The sequence below is a fragment of the Cavia porcellus genome, unplaced genomic scaffold, assembly GCF_034190915.1.
Source record: "Cavia porcellus strain 051 isolate PalLab524CR breed Dunkin Hartley unplaced genomic scaffold, mCavPor4.1 scaffold_27, whole genome shotgun sequence".
In the NCBI taxonomy this organism is placed as follows: domain Eukaryota; kingdom Metazoa; phylum Chordata; class Mammalia; order Rodentia; family Caviidae; genus Cavia; species Cavia porcellus.
This window is the reverse complement of record NW_026947510.1, coordinates 46632885-46648815: the sequence shown is the minus strand read 5'-3', so window position 1 is coordinate 46648815 and position 15931 is coordinate 46632885. Positions and strand designations below refer to the sequence as shown.

The following is a 15931-nucleotide window of genomic DNA, read 5'->3' as shown; positions in this document are numbered from 1 at the left end:
CAGGGCCTTGCAGGGCTGCAGTGGGCCTTTGCCCATAACTCTGGGGCGGCGGGTTCCAGTCCAGGTCCAGTGGCCCGAGGGATGGCAGGGAGCCTCGAGGCACCAGCCCGCCCAGTTGCTGGTCTTCATCAGAGGGGAGCAGCAACTGAAAAATGTATTAGTCCCAGTGGACTCAAAATGAGTGGCACATCGGGGTCGGGCTCGCCTGGGTGTGGGTGGGGTGTTACAGCGACGTGACAGTCTCTGAAACGGTTTAATCACGTACTTAGTGGGGAGCCAGAGAAAAGGGGGCCGGGATGGGGGCAGCCTTTGCAGACCCTGGAAATCAAACTCATCTTCAGGGAGTCTGAGGCGCCCGATGGGGAAGAACAACTAACTCTTCCAGATCACTGGGGGAGCCCTGCACCCACGCAGCCCGGCAGCGGGGTTTCTAAGAACGAGCCCTTTACACCCCCAGGTCCGCTGAGCCAGACAGATTGGAACCCCCAGACCCGCTCTCTTCTGTGGTCAATAAAAGCTGGGGCTGGGGACAAGGGGATGCCATGGGCACCTTGCGTGCTGTGGCACGTTTGGAAACCCCACTCCGGGGAACCATCGAAGCCTACAGGACTGCATTATTTCCGTGTCTGATGCACTTTTAGGGGTTTGCAAGGTCTCGGAGGCGCGCGCCCCAAGCTGGGTGCCCCGAGCGCGCACGGCCGGCCCGGGCGAGTGGGGGGCTCCCGGGCCCCACGTCCCGGGTCCAGGTCCGCGTCCCAGGCGAGCGCGTGGGGCTCCTTCTGCCCAGTTTCCTGCCTGGGAGTCGCGGCGGGGTCCGCCCCGGCCAGGCCCGGAGCAGTTTGTGCAATTTAGAAACTCGATAGGAGGCAGCAGCTGATCTAGCAGCCTAAAAATAATTCGCTCCGGCCGCACACTGCGTGCTTCGACTAGGGGAAGAAAACTCTCATCGAGTGAGTGAGTCCGTGACTTTGGCATAACTATCATTAAAAAAAGAAATTTTTTAAAAAAGAGTAACAGCTAATTGTTTTTGATCTAATATTTCGGGACCCTTAAGGCGCCCGCGCACCCCACTGGGTACTTGCTCCTCTTAGGATGAGGCCAGAGGGCCCGGCTGGCGGAGGAGAGGGGTGGGGGGCCGGGATCAGGTTTCCAGTTTTCCTTACAAAACTCTGCGGGCTCCTGCTTAAACTAACGGGAAACGGGAAAAGGTGTTACTAATTTTCTCTCTCCTCTGAGACATTTCCTGTATTAGTCACAAAGTAGCTATCTGCTTACTGTTTGTTGCTCTTTGCTTTTTAGGAGTTGTGTGTCCGGGTGTGAAAGTTACATCTTAAGACAGTGTAGAAACTCGGTGTTGGAAGGTAGCACAAGTGTACCCGTAGGGGTTTGAAGCATCGCCAAGCCCAAGGTATTTATTTGTTGATGTTTGCTTTATTTGCTCGATTTTCATTGCATTGTCTAGAGAAATCTTTTTCTGCTGAGCGGTTCTAGTATTTCCTTTGATGTGCAGGAGAACTGCTCAAGCCTGGCAGAATAAAAGGGTGGATACAGACCAGGCAATAAATAAAAAGTCTGCGGTCATTTTTTTGCTGGTAAACTCGATCTATGCCACAGCGAGCTAAGCAGATAAATAGCTAGACAGAGAGCGAGGTAGATGGACATTTTTAGTTCCTGCTTTACAAAACATCCAAAGACTAATTTCAGAGAATTACTGTAGCATTTATTTCTGCAAGTGATCTCTACCTGGAAAGTTCTCAACTTTCCTTTATGTCGTGTTTCTCTCATAATTTGGCTAATCTCCGAATAACTAAAGAATGAATTGTTTGACATGGAAGAACCCAGACTTTCTTAGGGAGTTTAACATGCCTTTTCCCCACCCCAGGTGTTTCTCGCACTTGAAGTTGTCTGAAGTTGCTTTTCTGTCACAAGTGACATTTTGTGTGAAGTGGACAGGAGTCTACTTTCGAAGGATGGATCTGCAAAAATAGTGGTGTACCTGATATACTTTATACTTTTTAGAATGAAGTCAGATAACCGTTCTCTTAGAACTAAGAGCTGCTGGATCAAATATTATATTTATCAACTGAATGCAAATTTTGAAGTCCTAGGGGATATGGAACATCATATGGTGGATTTTAAGGAATGTAAATACCAATGTTGCAATTCTTACTTTTGAATCTTAAGTTGGATCATTAAGATATATTTTTATTTTTACATTTTCTGTTCTGCAGACCATTCTGATCATCAAAGTTTCACTTTGATATTTTTCTTTAAAATTCATCCAGTCGAGTTCTCCATCCCCATCCACTCTCTTATACACCTGACTGTTAGTTATGTTAGTTATGCTTATGGGGAAGAAATGCTGTGTTTCCCCAACTGACACCCCTTGCTTCAACCTCCTTAGTGCTTGGGCCCTGTGCGGCTCAGACAGTTCCGCCAGGGGCGGTCCTGTACAATGTCAGCTGACAGTTCCACTTAAGCTTAACTGGGCTCTGGAGAGGGAACTAAATGAGAGTGAAATTTAAGAATTAGTCAGAAACTTTAATTGAATAAAATGTCTTTCTTTGGTGAATGTGATAGCTGTCAACATTATCTGTGAGAAGTTGATTCTCTCTTTTGTCCATGTTGGGTTGGAAATGGGTCAGCTGTTAGAATGTACCCCAGAAACAGGAGGTTCTGGATAAGGAGGTGAAGGGTCAGGGAGAGAGAATGGGTGGAGCAAAAAATATTTTAAAAGAGCTGTGGTAAGAGGGGGACCAGGGTAGGTTTGAAGTTGAAGATTATGGTAAAAGAAGTGGTTCTAAATCTCTCTCAAGTATGGGCGTACGTTTCCTTGTATCATTTCTGTTAAATGAAGTTGTGTTAAAATTTCATGACTAGAGGTTATTTTTTAATTTCTGATTTTTTCCACCTTTACCAGAAATACCTAGACCTAACGTGCACATATGAATTAATAGCTTCCATTTTAATGTTATTTAAACATCTCAAGTGCCTTTAAATTTTTTAACCCCACTTAGATGTTTAATAGTTGCCAGTGATTTCCTGAATAAATAACTGCATCTTGAGTTTTTAAAAAAATAGATCATTTTTAAAGATCAGAAAAGTTCTCAACTGCAGTACATATCAATGATGTATCAAAAAAGGCTTATCAAAAATGACGTGTGTGTAATTCCATAGAAGCATTTTAGGTTGAAAAAACTGGCTTTTCCTTGGCATACTTCTGTACTGCTTTATAAAACCTTTGCAATGTCACTTCCCCACTAATCTATTTGTGCCACCGTTTTCTGTGTTATATCCTTGGCTTTTTCCTAAGTAAAATATTGTTCATGCCCATTGCTAAATCAATTATCAAGGAACAGAAAGAGAGAAAAGGTATTGTTAGTTAATAACGTTTTGGCCAGCTGTTAAAAATCTAGTTCAGAATCCAGTGTGATATAAATATGGGAAATAAAAGTCTAGTGACGTTAATAGCTTAAACTGCTACTTGTTTTAATAAGAACAGATAAAAATCATTTCTTAAAAAGTCAAACTGGAGCTACATGGTGCAGTGGAAAGAACATAATTTAAAAATCAGATACATGGGTGTGGATCCTAGATTCTCCACTGGTTGGCAAGTTACTGAATCTATCCAAGCCTTGGTATCTTCTGTTTAACTCATCAGAATAACTACCATCCTTACAAGGCTGTTCTGAGGACTTAAGGAAATAGATGCAAAGTGTTCACAGTTCAGTAGGTACCAAGTGAGAGGTAACTGTGATGTCAGAGGTTGTCAAAGTGTTCAAGCTTGCTGGAGTTTCACAGCGGTATCTTGATGGAATAGACCATGGCTCTTCTGCCATCTGTTTGAGCACAGCCAGGAAAGGGGTTCATTTAAATCATGCATGTCTTCCTTGGCTCGCAAACCCCACTCGCCCAGTGGCTCAAGTCCATTTAGAATAGAAGGGAAGGCCCTGAGAATGACCTACAGCAAGCCCTGCGTGATGTTATACCCTGTTTAATTTCTAACCTCATCTGCTTGAACTCTAATGGACTACAGATTTCCAACTTGAAGTTCTTTGTTTCATAATTCCAGTTCAGTGCCTTTCATTTAAGAAGATTTCTGAGGTTGAGATCTGAGTGGTTTCATTAACTTGTCACTTGAGTTCCATTTAATTGGTAGGAAGCCCTTGAGGTTAATATTCCTCTGAGAAAAGCCAATTTGCAGCCATGTTGGTCTCCATATCTAGAAATGTCTAGAAATTTCTATATCTGCAATTTTTTCAGTAAATTTTATCTGGCTAAAGTTGTTAGTTGCATTATTTTCATGGAAGGACCATGGAAAATGATGTTATATTGTATCTTTTTGACTTTTCAATCATTAGTTTTATTTTCACACTTCCTTTTGCTGAATGTCACCATGTTTGTTCTGCAATCTTTTTGATATGCCACCATTTTGTTCTTTGATAGCATTTTAGTCAGACTGGCACTCTTTTGAGAGACCACTTTAGGTAGATAGTCTTGTACAACTTCCAAGTTAAAATATGTGTTTCTAAAGAAGGCTATGTAAAAATGGACCTTTATAGAAGGAATGAAGTCTTTATAAGAAACTTTCAAGTTACTTTGGCATAATTTTCTATTTTTTTCAACTGCAAAAGAAGGGATTAATTTTATGACACAATCCCCCATTTAAAGCCATAAGTTTATGGAAGAGAGTTTAAAAGTAAGCGTTTTCTTTTTTTTTCTGTTTTAGAATAAATCATATGAGAAAAAAATGAGTCTCTCATTTTGTGGTAACAACATCTCTTCATATAATATCTACAATGGCGTGTTACAAAACCCCTGCTTTGTGGATGCCCTTAACTTGGTCCCTCATGTCTTTCTGCTGTTTATCACTTTTCCAATATTGTTTATTGGTAAGTAATTTAATGTCATGTATTATTTCACATATATTATGTCTTGTTAATGGCCGAGACTTGGAATAATATTGCATTCATTTCTCCAACATAAAAGCTAATGCATATGTCTATGAGAAAAGCATAAATGTGTACTTTCTATACACTATTGCAATGATATATTTTTAGCACATGCAGTTCCATACGTTAACTGCAGTCACATGCCTGCTAAGCAGCTGTGGGGTCTTTTTTTTTTTTTTTAAAGAAATAAGTGAACAGTTCCATGAGATAGGTCTATAGCATTTATTGAATACTTACCTTATGAGAAGCGAATGGAAATTGGGTAAGCCAACCACTATTCTTGTCTCCTAGAGTAGTCCAGAGAAGCACCTATGTCAAGAGAAAAGTTAGCCTATTTTTTGGTTTCAGGAACAAATTATCGTAGGCATTAACCCGAGGAAACAAATAACCCTTCTTGAGGCTGGTGAGAAGGATTAAGGACAGTGACATATTAGGGACTAGAAACAGAGTGTGCAGGTGGAAGCAGACATGATGAGCTGTGTTCTAGGTAGGAAGAATACACGTGAAAGCTATTTGCAAAGGAATTAGAAAGTTTCTTCTATTATTTAAACATTTACATATGTACGCAATCTAGTTATTTAGGGTAATTATGTATAATTTGTGGAACTTCCTCCAAACAACCAAAACAGACTCTTGAACTTTTTAAAAGTAGTGAAACATTTTTGCTATAACAATCTACCAAAAAAAGATAATAGTAAGGATAAAAAGAGCTCCTCTGTGTAATATTTTCTGGTCCTGATCTTACTGCTTCACAACAGGTAACCAATATTTTGAATTATTTTGTGTTTAATGTTCCCATGACTGATTTTGCCCATGACAAAAGCAGAAAGGTTATTGGACATATTTTCTTTAAAAAAAAAAACTACCATTATTTAACTATCTCTTTATAATGAATTGAGAGGATAACATGTGTTTGACATTCCAATGCAGATCAAAGAATTTTTGTCATATGATATATACTGAGGTCAACATAACTCTTGGTACATTGTTATTTATGTTAAACAAATGTGTAGGCAATAAATACATTGGGACGGGCGTGCTATATGTTGAAAGCAATAGTCGTTATTTATATAGTACTGTTCATAAAGCATGAAGAAATCCTTTCATAAAACCAGAAGTAGAAAATGGGTATTTTATTAATATTAATTGGAATTCTACAATTAATAATTCCTTTCCAAATATTTCATTGACTCCTTGAGAGCTGGGGCTGTGACATTCTTTTTTATTCCAACGCAGAGGTGGGCCATGGAAATATTTGAATAGGCAGGAGTTGGAGTGGACCCTGGCAGTGGAACATACAGAAAAATACAGTCTGTCATTTAAGGCATGGGTGACTTGAATTGAGGGAGGTGTTATACACATAAATCTCAAAGAACTGTTGGATGCTAGGAAAACTACAGCGTTGCAACAAAAGACACAAAACTTGCCCACAAGAGTTTATAGCATACAGTCTAGTAAAGTATGTTATACATAAGTAACCTTTCAATGATTAAGTACATGTGGAAATAACTAAGCTGGGAAATCACATCACTTTTCAAAGAATCTGCAGGAATTCCTTTTGCCTCCATGGAAACTTTTTCCTGCAATATTTCAAGCACAAATCTCCATCATTGATTCTTGAAGGTGTAGGACTTTGCTAGCATCAGAAAATGAGAAAAAAAGATATAAAAGCAGGATTTTTTTTCTAGAATACTACAAATGATGTTGTTCTACCTATAATTTTGGGACTAAACCATCAAACTTTTACTAAAATGCAACCTCAAAGTTTTTAGAGTTAAGGGCAACATTAGTGTTCTTTAATCTGCTTAAAAGTCTTGTATAAACAAAACCTTAGCTTTCTTGGAGAGAGGTAGAAGTAGGCTTGTCAAATAGTGCTGGAGAGACATTGGTAATCGTTTTTCTCATAGGATACGGATTACGATTCAGATTGACTCCACTACTGAGGCCTATATTTCATCACCAAATACTGTATGCTTTTAGTCCTCCCACAGATTCCATGTCTTCAAAGTCTACACACCAAATTTCTTTTGTGATTATTATTATTTATTTGTTTTCTCTTGAATGAATCAAAAGCTGTAAGAGATTCTGACTAGCATGTGTTACTTTTGAACAATGCAACAAATGCTAATGTGTTAGCCTAAGCAGTGGTGTAAAAATTAATTGAAATTGTTATTTTTTTTAGCATAATGCAAATAGAATACAATTTCCACTGCTACGTTAGGAAGCATTAAGGTTTCCGGAATCTGCCATAAATTTATAATAATGTAAATTATATCCGTGATTAACATTGATCCTTTTATTTAATCTGCTTATTACTTTTTTCCCCCCAGGGTGGGGAAGCCAAAGCTCAAAAGTGCAAATTCATCACAATACCTGGCTTCATTTTCCTGGACATAACCTGAGATGGATTCTTACCTTTGCTCTCCTGTTTGTGCATGTTTGTGAAATAGCGGAAGGGATTGTCTCAGATTCGTAAGTGACTTGATTCACATAACATCGCTGCTGTATACCAGTGGATATATTTAAATGAATAGGAGCTAAGAGGATGCCAATTGAGGCTTCACTGTTGGGGCATTACTAGTTAGTGACAACAGTGTCACTTATTTTATATGATAATTATATGTTTTGTTTGTGTTTTTGTGTTCCCACATAATTTCTCTGATAAATCAAGCTTATATTTCTGTAACTTGTGTCCACTCAGGTACTTTATATTTCTCTGTTCCCAGATCCAGGTAGGCTTTGCAGACTCTGTACTTTTCAACATTTTGATTTTACACTATCTTTAAAAATTGGTACAAATGGAAAGTATGTCTATATTGATATATAGCTCTGTATCTGTGTATTTATACATGAATCAGTTCTTACATGTTTTTGTTTATTTTGTGAAGAAGCAAAGATATGCAGACACTAAAGAAGTATGAGAATGAGCAAAACATGAAATTACTTTAAAATTAGAATTTGTAAAAAAACATAGTATCAAAGGAATTTTCTTCTGCTTATAAAAAGTTTGTGTTAGGTAGTTAGAATGTAATAATTTATAGTATTAAACTTGAGTACAAGCTAGGGAAAGTATTTTTATCACAGAAAATACATTAAAGTAATAGTAAAATTTTGATTATGAGATTGTGCTATAGGATATTCTTTAAAGAACTGACACGTTTTTAGAAAGAAAACTACAATAATAATTTTCTCTTATCTAATAGAACCTCCTCTGACATCTGTTAATGTTTTTCTGTTGCAATTAGCAAGGAATGAATCTTCTACGCTTTGTCACGGAGCCAACTATTTTGTAATATATTATGATGGTTCTTTGCAGATATGTGCATGTCTTAATTTCTGACAAAATGACAAACCAGCAATTCTAGTGTCTATATGACTCAAAGCATTAGAGGCTTAATGGGCTGTTGTCTTATTGATAGCTGTTTAAAACACTTTGGTGTATTTGTGTTAATCGAGCCAGCTCTAGTCTTAATTTTTTTTAACTTCCTTAACCAACTTCCATTTTTTTCTATGAGTATGCATGAAGATCAATCCAGTATTTCTTAAAACTTTGACATTTTTCTATGAGTATGCATGAAGATCGATCCAGTATTTCTTAAAACTTTGACAATACATAGGTTCAGAGTCAGCTGAACTAATAACGATCATGAACTATGCTAAGGGCAGAAAATCACTTTTAGTGGTTGTGGTATCAGAAGCCCATCCTAAAAACAAATAGGCAACACATATCACCTTGATCCTGTGCTACCTCCTCCATTCTTTAGTGGCAGGCTTCTTCTCTTTGCTCTGTTCATCCACACTTCTCAAAAAGTCATCTCTCAGTGACTTCTAAACTCAAACTTTTATTTTGTTCTTTTGTTCTCCATCCTATCATGAGTACAACTTCTATGAGAAACCAAGAGACCATGAATAAAATACCTTAAGGGTACTTTTTGTTCTCATCATAATTTTTATTGTTGACACTGCTGTTTATGCCTCCTTTCTGGTTTTTTAAAAGTGTTTCTCAACTGTACTTAAAATGCTCATCTGACAGTTCATGAAGCAATGCAAAGGCTTTTCTAATTGAACATTTGATTTTTTTACTAACATATTTTACATGCATTTACTTACTAGATGCTTTCCTTTGTATGTTTAGTGAACTCTTCATAATATCCACATCTTGGCTGAAAGCAGCTTCTTCCTCCATTCTGCTCATCCTGTTGAAATCTTAGACAAGCATCCACTCAGGCATCCTAGTTGTATTTTTTTTTCTATCCATCACCATCAACCTCATATACTAACACTATTGAAGTCCTGCCATTGTAACTAACAATTAACCTTTACCAAATATATTATTTCCTCCATGGTACTGCTGTCACAGCTTGAATTAGTCCTTTATCACGAGTTGACCTTATCTATGCTCTTTTGACTACTCTTCCTTTATCCACTTCTTTTTTCCCCATCACTACCCATATATTGTCAACTCCATCTTGTGCATCAGTTCAGAGTGATCTGTTTAAAACACAAATCTGAGCATTACTACTTAGCTATTAAAAATCTATCATTCTCAGGGGCTGGGGGTTTAGCTCAGTGTCATAAATGCCTGCCTTGCAAGTGTGTGGTTGTGAGTTCAATCCCCAGTACCGATTAAAAAAAAATCTATCATTCTCTGCATAGAGTTGCCAGCCCCTTTCCATGACTAGAAAGCCTCTCATGATACATCTTACCTTAGACATTTTATTCCAAGGATATTATATCACTTAGGACTTTGAACATTACTTCATGGTTCTATCTATTTGCACATTCTGCTTCCTCTTTTAAGAACTTTTCCACTGCTTTCCTGACTGGGGCCTTTTGTTTCATGTGTCAGTCCCCACTGTGCATCGTACCTCTTTCAAATGATTTCCTCAAATGCTTCCTTGCCCCTCGCTTTGTTCTTTGTATCAGTGTTTTACTAACATATTTAAGTAATTTGAGAAGAGTTAAGTGTTCTGCTCTGTGGCGTTGTTAATGCAGGTGGAGTGCAGATAAGAGCTGTCTACCAGGCACATCGGGTCCTGTTCCGTCTTCCATCTGCCTGGAGCTCTGTATCACCATGAGAAATGAAACCTCATTTTTTGTGGTTACTGTGTACTGAATTGCTTGCATTACCCTAGATCACATCTGGACCTTCTGCCTGAAGCAGTCTTTCTCCTTTGTTCTATAGGATTCTCCTTATTCTTAATGTCTCAGTTTACAAGCCACTTCCTCCACAAATCTTTCTCTGTCCCTAGCTGCCACCTTGTATGGTCAGAGTCTCTCTGCTTGTATTATAATTTCCTATTTATTATTGCTGTTTAGTTTTCCAGTTCTGGGACTAGAACCCCAGGGTGTGGTACAGTGGAGCTACAAGCCTCAGCCCTGTTTATGTTCTGAGACAGAGTTTTGCTAAGTAATCCAGGCTGCTCTCAAACTTGAGATCCTCCTGCCTTCCTCCTGCCTTGCTGAGTAGGTGAGATTACAGGGCTGGGCCACCACATCTGTCTCCTATGTGCTATTGGTACCTTCAAAATACCCTGGAATTTGTGAACACAGATGCAGCATTTTATTTTGTTTATCATTGCTTCCCCGAATCTACTAGCATGTAGACCAGCAAACACACATGTGGAATGAACTAGTAAGAATGGAAAAATCGCTGAAGATAGTGAACTTTAGGGATGCTGTCAAAGTAATAAACATAATTGTCACATACGTTAGAGTTTAAATTAACTTGGTGATTTTTACTTGCTTTAATCATTAAGTCAGCAGTGCAGCTTTGGCCTGGCAAGTGCAAGGTCCCAGGTTTGATTTCTGGTATCAAATGAAACAAAACAAAACATTAAATTATTTAACCATTTGTTACTCAGACGGCGGGAGTCCAGGCATCTACATCTCTTCATGCCGGCTGTCATGGGATTTGTTGCCACTACAACATCCATAGTATATTATCATAATATTGAGACATCAAATTTCCCTAAACTACTTTTAGGTAAGTATGGTAAAGGTTGTTCTTTACTCTTCTTAAAAGAACTACTTGCAGGGCTGGGGATTTAGCTCAGCGGCATAAGCGCCTGCCTTGCAAGCAGGCAGTCGTGAGTTTGATCCCTGGTACCAATAAAAAGGAAAAAGACAAAAAAAAAAAAAAAAAAAAAGAACTACTTGCTTTTCTTTTTCCACATAGCAAACGTAACATTAATGTGTGTGGATAGTGGGAAGCACAGGAAACGTGTCAGTAATTAATTCTTTAGTTGCCCAATAAATGTGGGGTTGAAGATAAACTGAGATGCCTATAGCAGCACCACCCTCACTTAACATGATTACGTACTCCATAGATTTTGGGTGTATTTTTATAATTTCCAATATCAATCTTTTTCTAAAATCAAGTAATCTAAAGTGACTGATAGTATTCAGATCCTCTAAGTCTTCATGAGGCATATGCATCTTGTTGATTGTTGTGTCTTTCTGAAAAACAGACTATCAATATTAAAGACATTTTTTTATTTCTGATAATATCATGTGCCTTGAAATCCACTTTGGTTGATTATGATATATCAGAATTTATATGCTCTGGTTTGCTTATGCTTATTGTTTTTATTTAAAATCCTTTTTCATTACTTTCAATCTAGTGTTTCTAATATTTAAAGTTAATGTCTTTAGGTAGCATATCATTTGGTTTGTTTTTGCTAAGCCCATTCTGATTGTTTCTACATTTTAAGCTGACATGAGATGTGTGTAAATTCATATGCCAGTGTTGAGTTATTTTTCACTCAGAAAGTTGTGATCACCCTTGACTTTTCTGACTTTGATAAGCCTTATCCAGAATGGATTTCCTTGTATGTGTTTTAGAGTTCTTCTTTATCTCACATTCATTTGTGTGGGTTTTTATTTAAAGTTCAAAGAAGGTAGAATTCTTGCCAACAAATTTATTGGAATGTATCTGTTTCCAGCTCTTGTTTGTTGTTAAGTTGCTGGCGGTGGTTGTGAGACAGTGTTTCTGCTTTTTTGGCTGAACAATTTGAGGTCTGGGTTTGCTCTGTAACATTATTGTTCTTTTCTGGGCTCTGCAGATGAGTGTGGGGTTTACAGCTACTTGAGTTTAAAGAGTCATTTATTATGTGAATGCCTGTCTGTAATGCAGAAACCCTATTGCATAGCTACGTTAATTCTACCATAATTCCAAAGATAGAACATTAAACAAAACCCTGGGAACCGCAACACACTTATCTGTTGGATATGTTATACAGATACAAACTTGTGAATTTTTCATATAATTGGTGCTCTTAAAAAACAAGACCAGAGATAAAGGGACTTTTATCCACAGGATTACACACAAATTCTGAAGAGTGAGGATAAAGCCTTTTACATGACTCCTTATAGATTCCCAGGTATCACAAAGGATCAGTGTAGAGACATTCCAAATTTTAAAGTGATTATCATGCCTTCATGGTTTGGAAGAATTAATACTATTAAAGTGTCCATAATACTCAGTGTAATTTACTGATTCATTGAACTATTCATCAAAATACCAGTGGCATTCTTTACAGAGTTATCTAGAATTTATACAGAAGCATGAAGATGCCAATGGTCTTGAGCAAAAAGAACAAAGAGGAAAACATTATATTATCTGACTTATTAGTAAACAACTACAAAGTTGTCACGCTCAAAACTGTATAGTATTGGGATGAAAAACAAACACACAGACTGATGCTCCTGAATGCTGAGGCCAGGAATAATTCCATGTGTTTAAAGTAGCTGACTTGTGACAAAGTCAAAAATATCTGCTAAAGAGAAAACAGCCTTTTCAATAAATGGTGCTTGAAAAATGGGAAATTCACATGCAGAAAGTGAAACCTTGACCCTTATCTCTTACCCTATCTCATAATATTCCATTCAAACCTCCAGAAGCATGCTAAAACATGTGTTTTGTTTTCTTATCAATAAGTTTATACACAGAATATTTAACTTGCCTTTGTTATTAAAAAGCATTGTATTTATATTGAAATATTAGTGAGTTTTAAAGAATAACAGGTAAAGATTGCATCTTTTGCTTTTTTCTTCTATTTTTGCAGCCTTATTCCTGTATTGGGTAATGGCTTTTATAACGAAAACAATAAAACTGGTCAAATACTGGCAGTTGGGATTGGGAGTGTCAGACCTGCGATTCTGCATCACAGGCATGATGGTGATCTTGAATGGGCTCCTGATGGCTGTGGAGATCAATGTCATTCGGGTCAGAGTAAGTCGTAATAGTAGAACTGCTATTCAGGACCTCAGCATTAAAGATTGTAATTAGCCAAGAATTAGTAATATTTAAGGTGATGAATTGTAATATTCATAATTGTAATATTATGATATGATAATATTCACAAGTATGATAATGATAGTATGATAATATTCACAAGACTCATGTTTTGTCTATAGTTACAAATCTGTTATACTGTGCACCTCATATTGCTGTCAGTTATGTTATATAAGACACTATCCAGTATTTTCAGTATTCACTTTGTATCAGAGAACTGGGAATTTGCTCTAAGAATGGAAAGATACCATACTGCAATGAATGGGCTGAACAGTAAGTGAACATTAATCAAACTACAAATCAACAGTGACTAGGTTCCTAACACATTTTGAAATCTCAATAATATAGAAGACTTCACTGATGACCTTATTGGCATAATGACAAGCATCTTCTTTTAAAAGGCTAGTGGACTTTTTAGAATTGGCCCCAAGGCGTTTCAATGTATAATTTTGCCATTTAGTTAATCTAACGAAAGAGAAGTATTTCAAAGAAAATTTCAGAAAGGGTTAGAGAAACTATACAAAATGTTGGAGTTATATTTTTAACATGTGGAGGAAGAACAGGACTAATTCTAGCTCTCTGGAATTCTTTGTGCCGTAGAGATATGTGTTCTTCATGAATCCTCAGAAAGTAAAGCCTCCTGAAGACCTCCAGGATCTGGGTGTGAGATTCCTTCAACCATTTGTCAACTTACTGTCAAAAGCAACATACTGGTGGATGAACACCCTTATCATTTCTGCTCATAGGAAGCCTATTGATCTGAAGGCAATTGGAAAATTGCCCATAGCAATGAGGGCAGTGACAAATTATGTTTGCCTGAAAGATGCATATGAAGAACAAAAGGTAATTTAGCATCTGTCTTCCATGAGTATATTTGTAGAAAATGGGCTTATTTAAATATAAAAAGTACAAAGTTTTAATAATATCTATGATAAAAGAAGAGCAATTTTTCTCTTTGGTACTGAGGATTGAACTCATGACCTCACACTTGCTAGGATAGCACTTATGCCACAAAGCTAAACCCCTGGCCTTTCTCCATCTGTGTTAACCAGTAGTTTTAAGTCATGTCACCTGATCACCAAGGAAAGACTGGAAGAGATTATGAAGTATAGTCACCTTGCATAAGTTGTCCAGTCACCACCTGAGGGGTCTGGGGAGTGCCCACTCATATATCTGGGACAAGTGACCAAGTGAAAACTAAAAACAAAGTCCAATGATCTTATATCATTCACTCATATTGCCACCTAATATTGATAATTCAGGGAATTTTACTGTCTTTATTTCAAGCAGCTTGTGAATAATTTATATTTATAGGTAAAGCAGATCATATTTGCCAATAACAGTGTTTAAGAAATTAAAATTCTTAGACTAATTATTAACCAAAATTGGCACTTGATTCAATTAAGGGGGTACCATCTCCCTACTCCGTGTATTATCCTATAGGTCTTCTAAAATTAATTTCTTCTGGTGTTCCCTTGAATTTTAATAATTCCTTTACCAATTTTAAAGCTGAGTATTTGAGTGTTTTCAGTTGTCATTCTGAAGTCATACGTGATACCCATAGTGGTAGGTGTGCTTTTGATTGTAATCATCTGCAGATATCAGGATCACTTAATATGTTGGTCTTCACAATAACACTAGAAGCGAATAAAGTATGGTAACTCAGTTAAAGGTATTTTGGCTGTTCTAAATCAAGATTAACAAAACATTTACGGTAAATGGCAGAAATGACTTCTTGTTTCAGAAATCTGTGTTATGAAATTCCTGTTGCAGGAAATGGTTACTACGAGAACCTGAGTCATTTCTCTGGCTTTACCCCTGGGAAAAGTATTGCATTTGAAACTTCTCTGCTCAAGTAGAGATTTACAATATAGAGTAAAAATAGCTTATATTCTGTGAATGTTCTTTAAAACATCGTGGTTGAGAGCACATTGTGAGCTTTGTATGTTAATGTCGTATCAATAAACTTTAAAAGAATAATCAAATTATTCATTCTAATTGAGAGTTGAATATGGAACACAAGTGAAGTCCATTCCGTTGAGTTGGTTACTTTGCCACAATGAAAAATTTATATTCACTTTGAGCCCAAGACATATTTATAAAGTGTGTTCAGGTCTTAAAATCTTTACTACCAAGAAATATAAAATGTAAAGTAATGAACTACTTAATCATATATGCCACTCCTCATTTTGCATTTCTTTAAGGGATTCCTAGCAAATAAAAGCACCGTAATTTTTTTAAAAGTACCAAATACCTTTCGTGAAGATGGGGAAAACATGGGCTAGAAACAATTTGAGACTGAGACAATCTGTTTTAGCTTACAGTAATATGATGGGTAAATTTCTTCTGTTCTAGGAACTACATATTTTCAGCAGTCTATCAATAACCTTCATCTTCTACTTTAATGTTCTCTTACACATAAAACGTTGTTTGGTAATATTCATGATGATATATATCTTCAAAATCATAGGTAATTAATGAAGTTGGCCTTAAGAATTTCTTGTCATCCCTCAACAGCTAATAATAATGCAGTCTTAGAAAACACAGCCTGTATACTTTTTACTGTTTTTTACAATGTATACAATAGCTACTACTCACATAGATTGAAAGATACAGAATTATTCTTGCTATATTTAAATTTATACATCTACTTTTTAGCCTTTAAAATGTCTTCAGGACTATC

At 37.0% G+C, this 15931-nt stretch overlaps 1 protein-coding gene across 7 annotated transcripts in view; it reads left to right on the top strand.

The window, feature by feature from the left end:
- The first annotated feature begins 323 nt into the window (after nucleotides 1-323).
- Abcc9 (ATP binding cassette subfamily C member 9) overlaps nucleotides 324-15931 on the top strand; it is a 127999-nt gene continuing 112391 nt past the window's right edge. Inside the window, exons 1-7 of one of the 7 annotated variants that reach the window (XM_063238341.1) lie at nucleotides 324-457; nucleotides 1300-1408; nucleotides 4730-4892; nucleotides 7283-7424; nucleotides 10817-10938; nucleotides 13019-13185; nucleotides 13849-14091. In XM_063238341.1, the coding sequence (XP_063094411.1) occupies nucleotides 4751-4892; nucleotides 7283-7424; nucleotides 10817-10938; nucleotides 13019-13185; nucleotides 13849-14091 (816 nt within the window). In that variant the 5' untranslated portion in view covers nucleotides 324-457; nucleotides 1300-1408; nucleotides 4730-4750. Of the gene's footprint in view, nucleotides 458-747; nucleotides 955-1122; nucleotides 1209-1299; nucleotides 1409-4729; nucleotides 4893-7282; nucleotides 7425-10816; nucleotides 10939-13018; nucleotides 13186-13848; nucleotides 14092-15931 lie in introns of those variants that run through there. The other 6 variants (XM_063238345.1, XM_063238339.1, XM_063238340.1 and 3 more) reach the window with 6 other exon arrangements.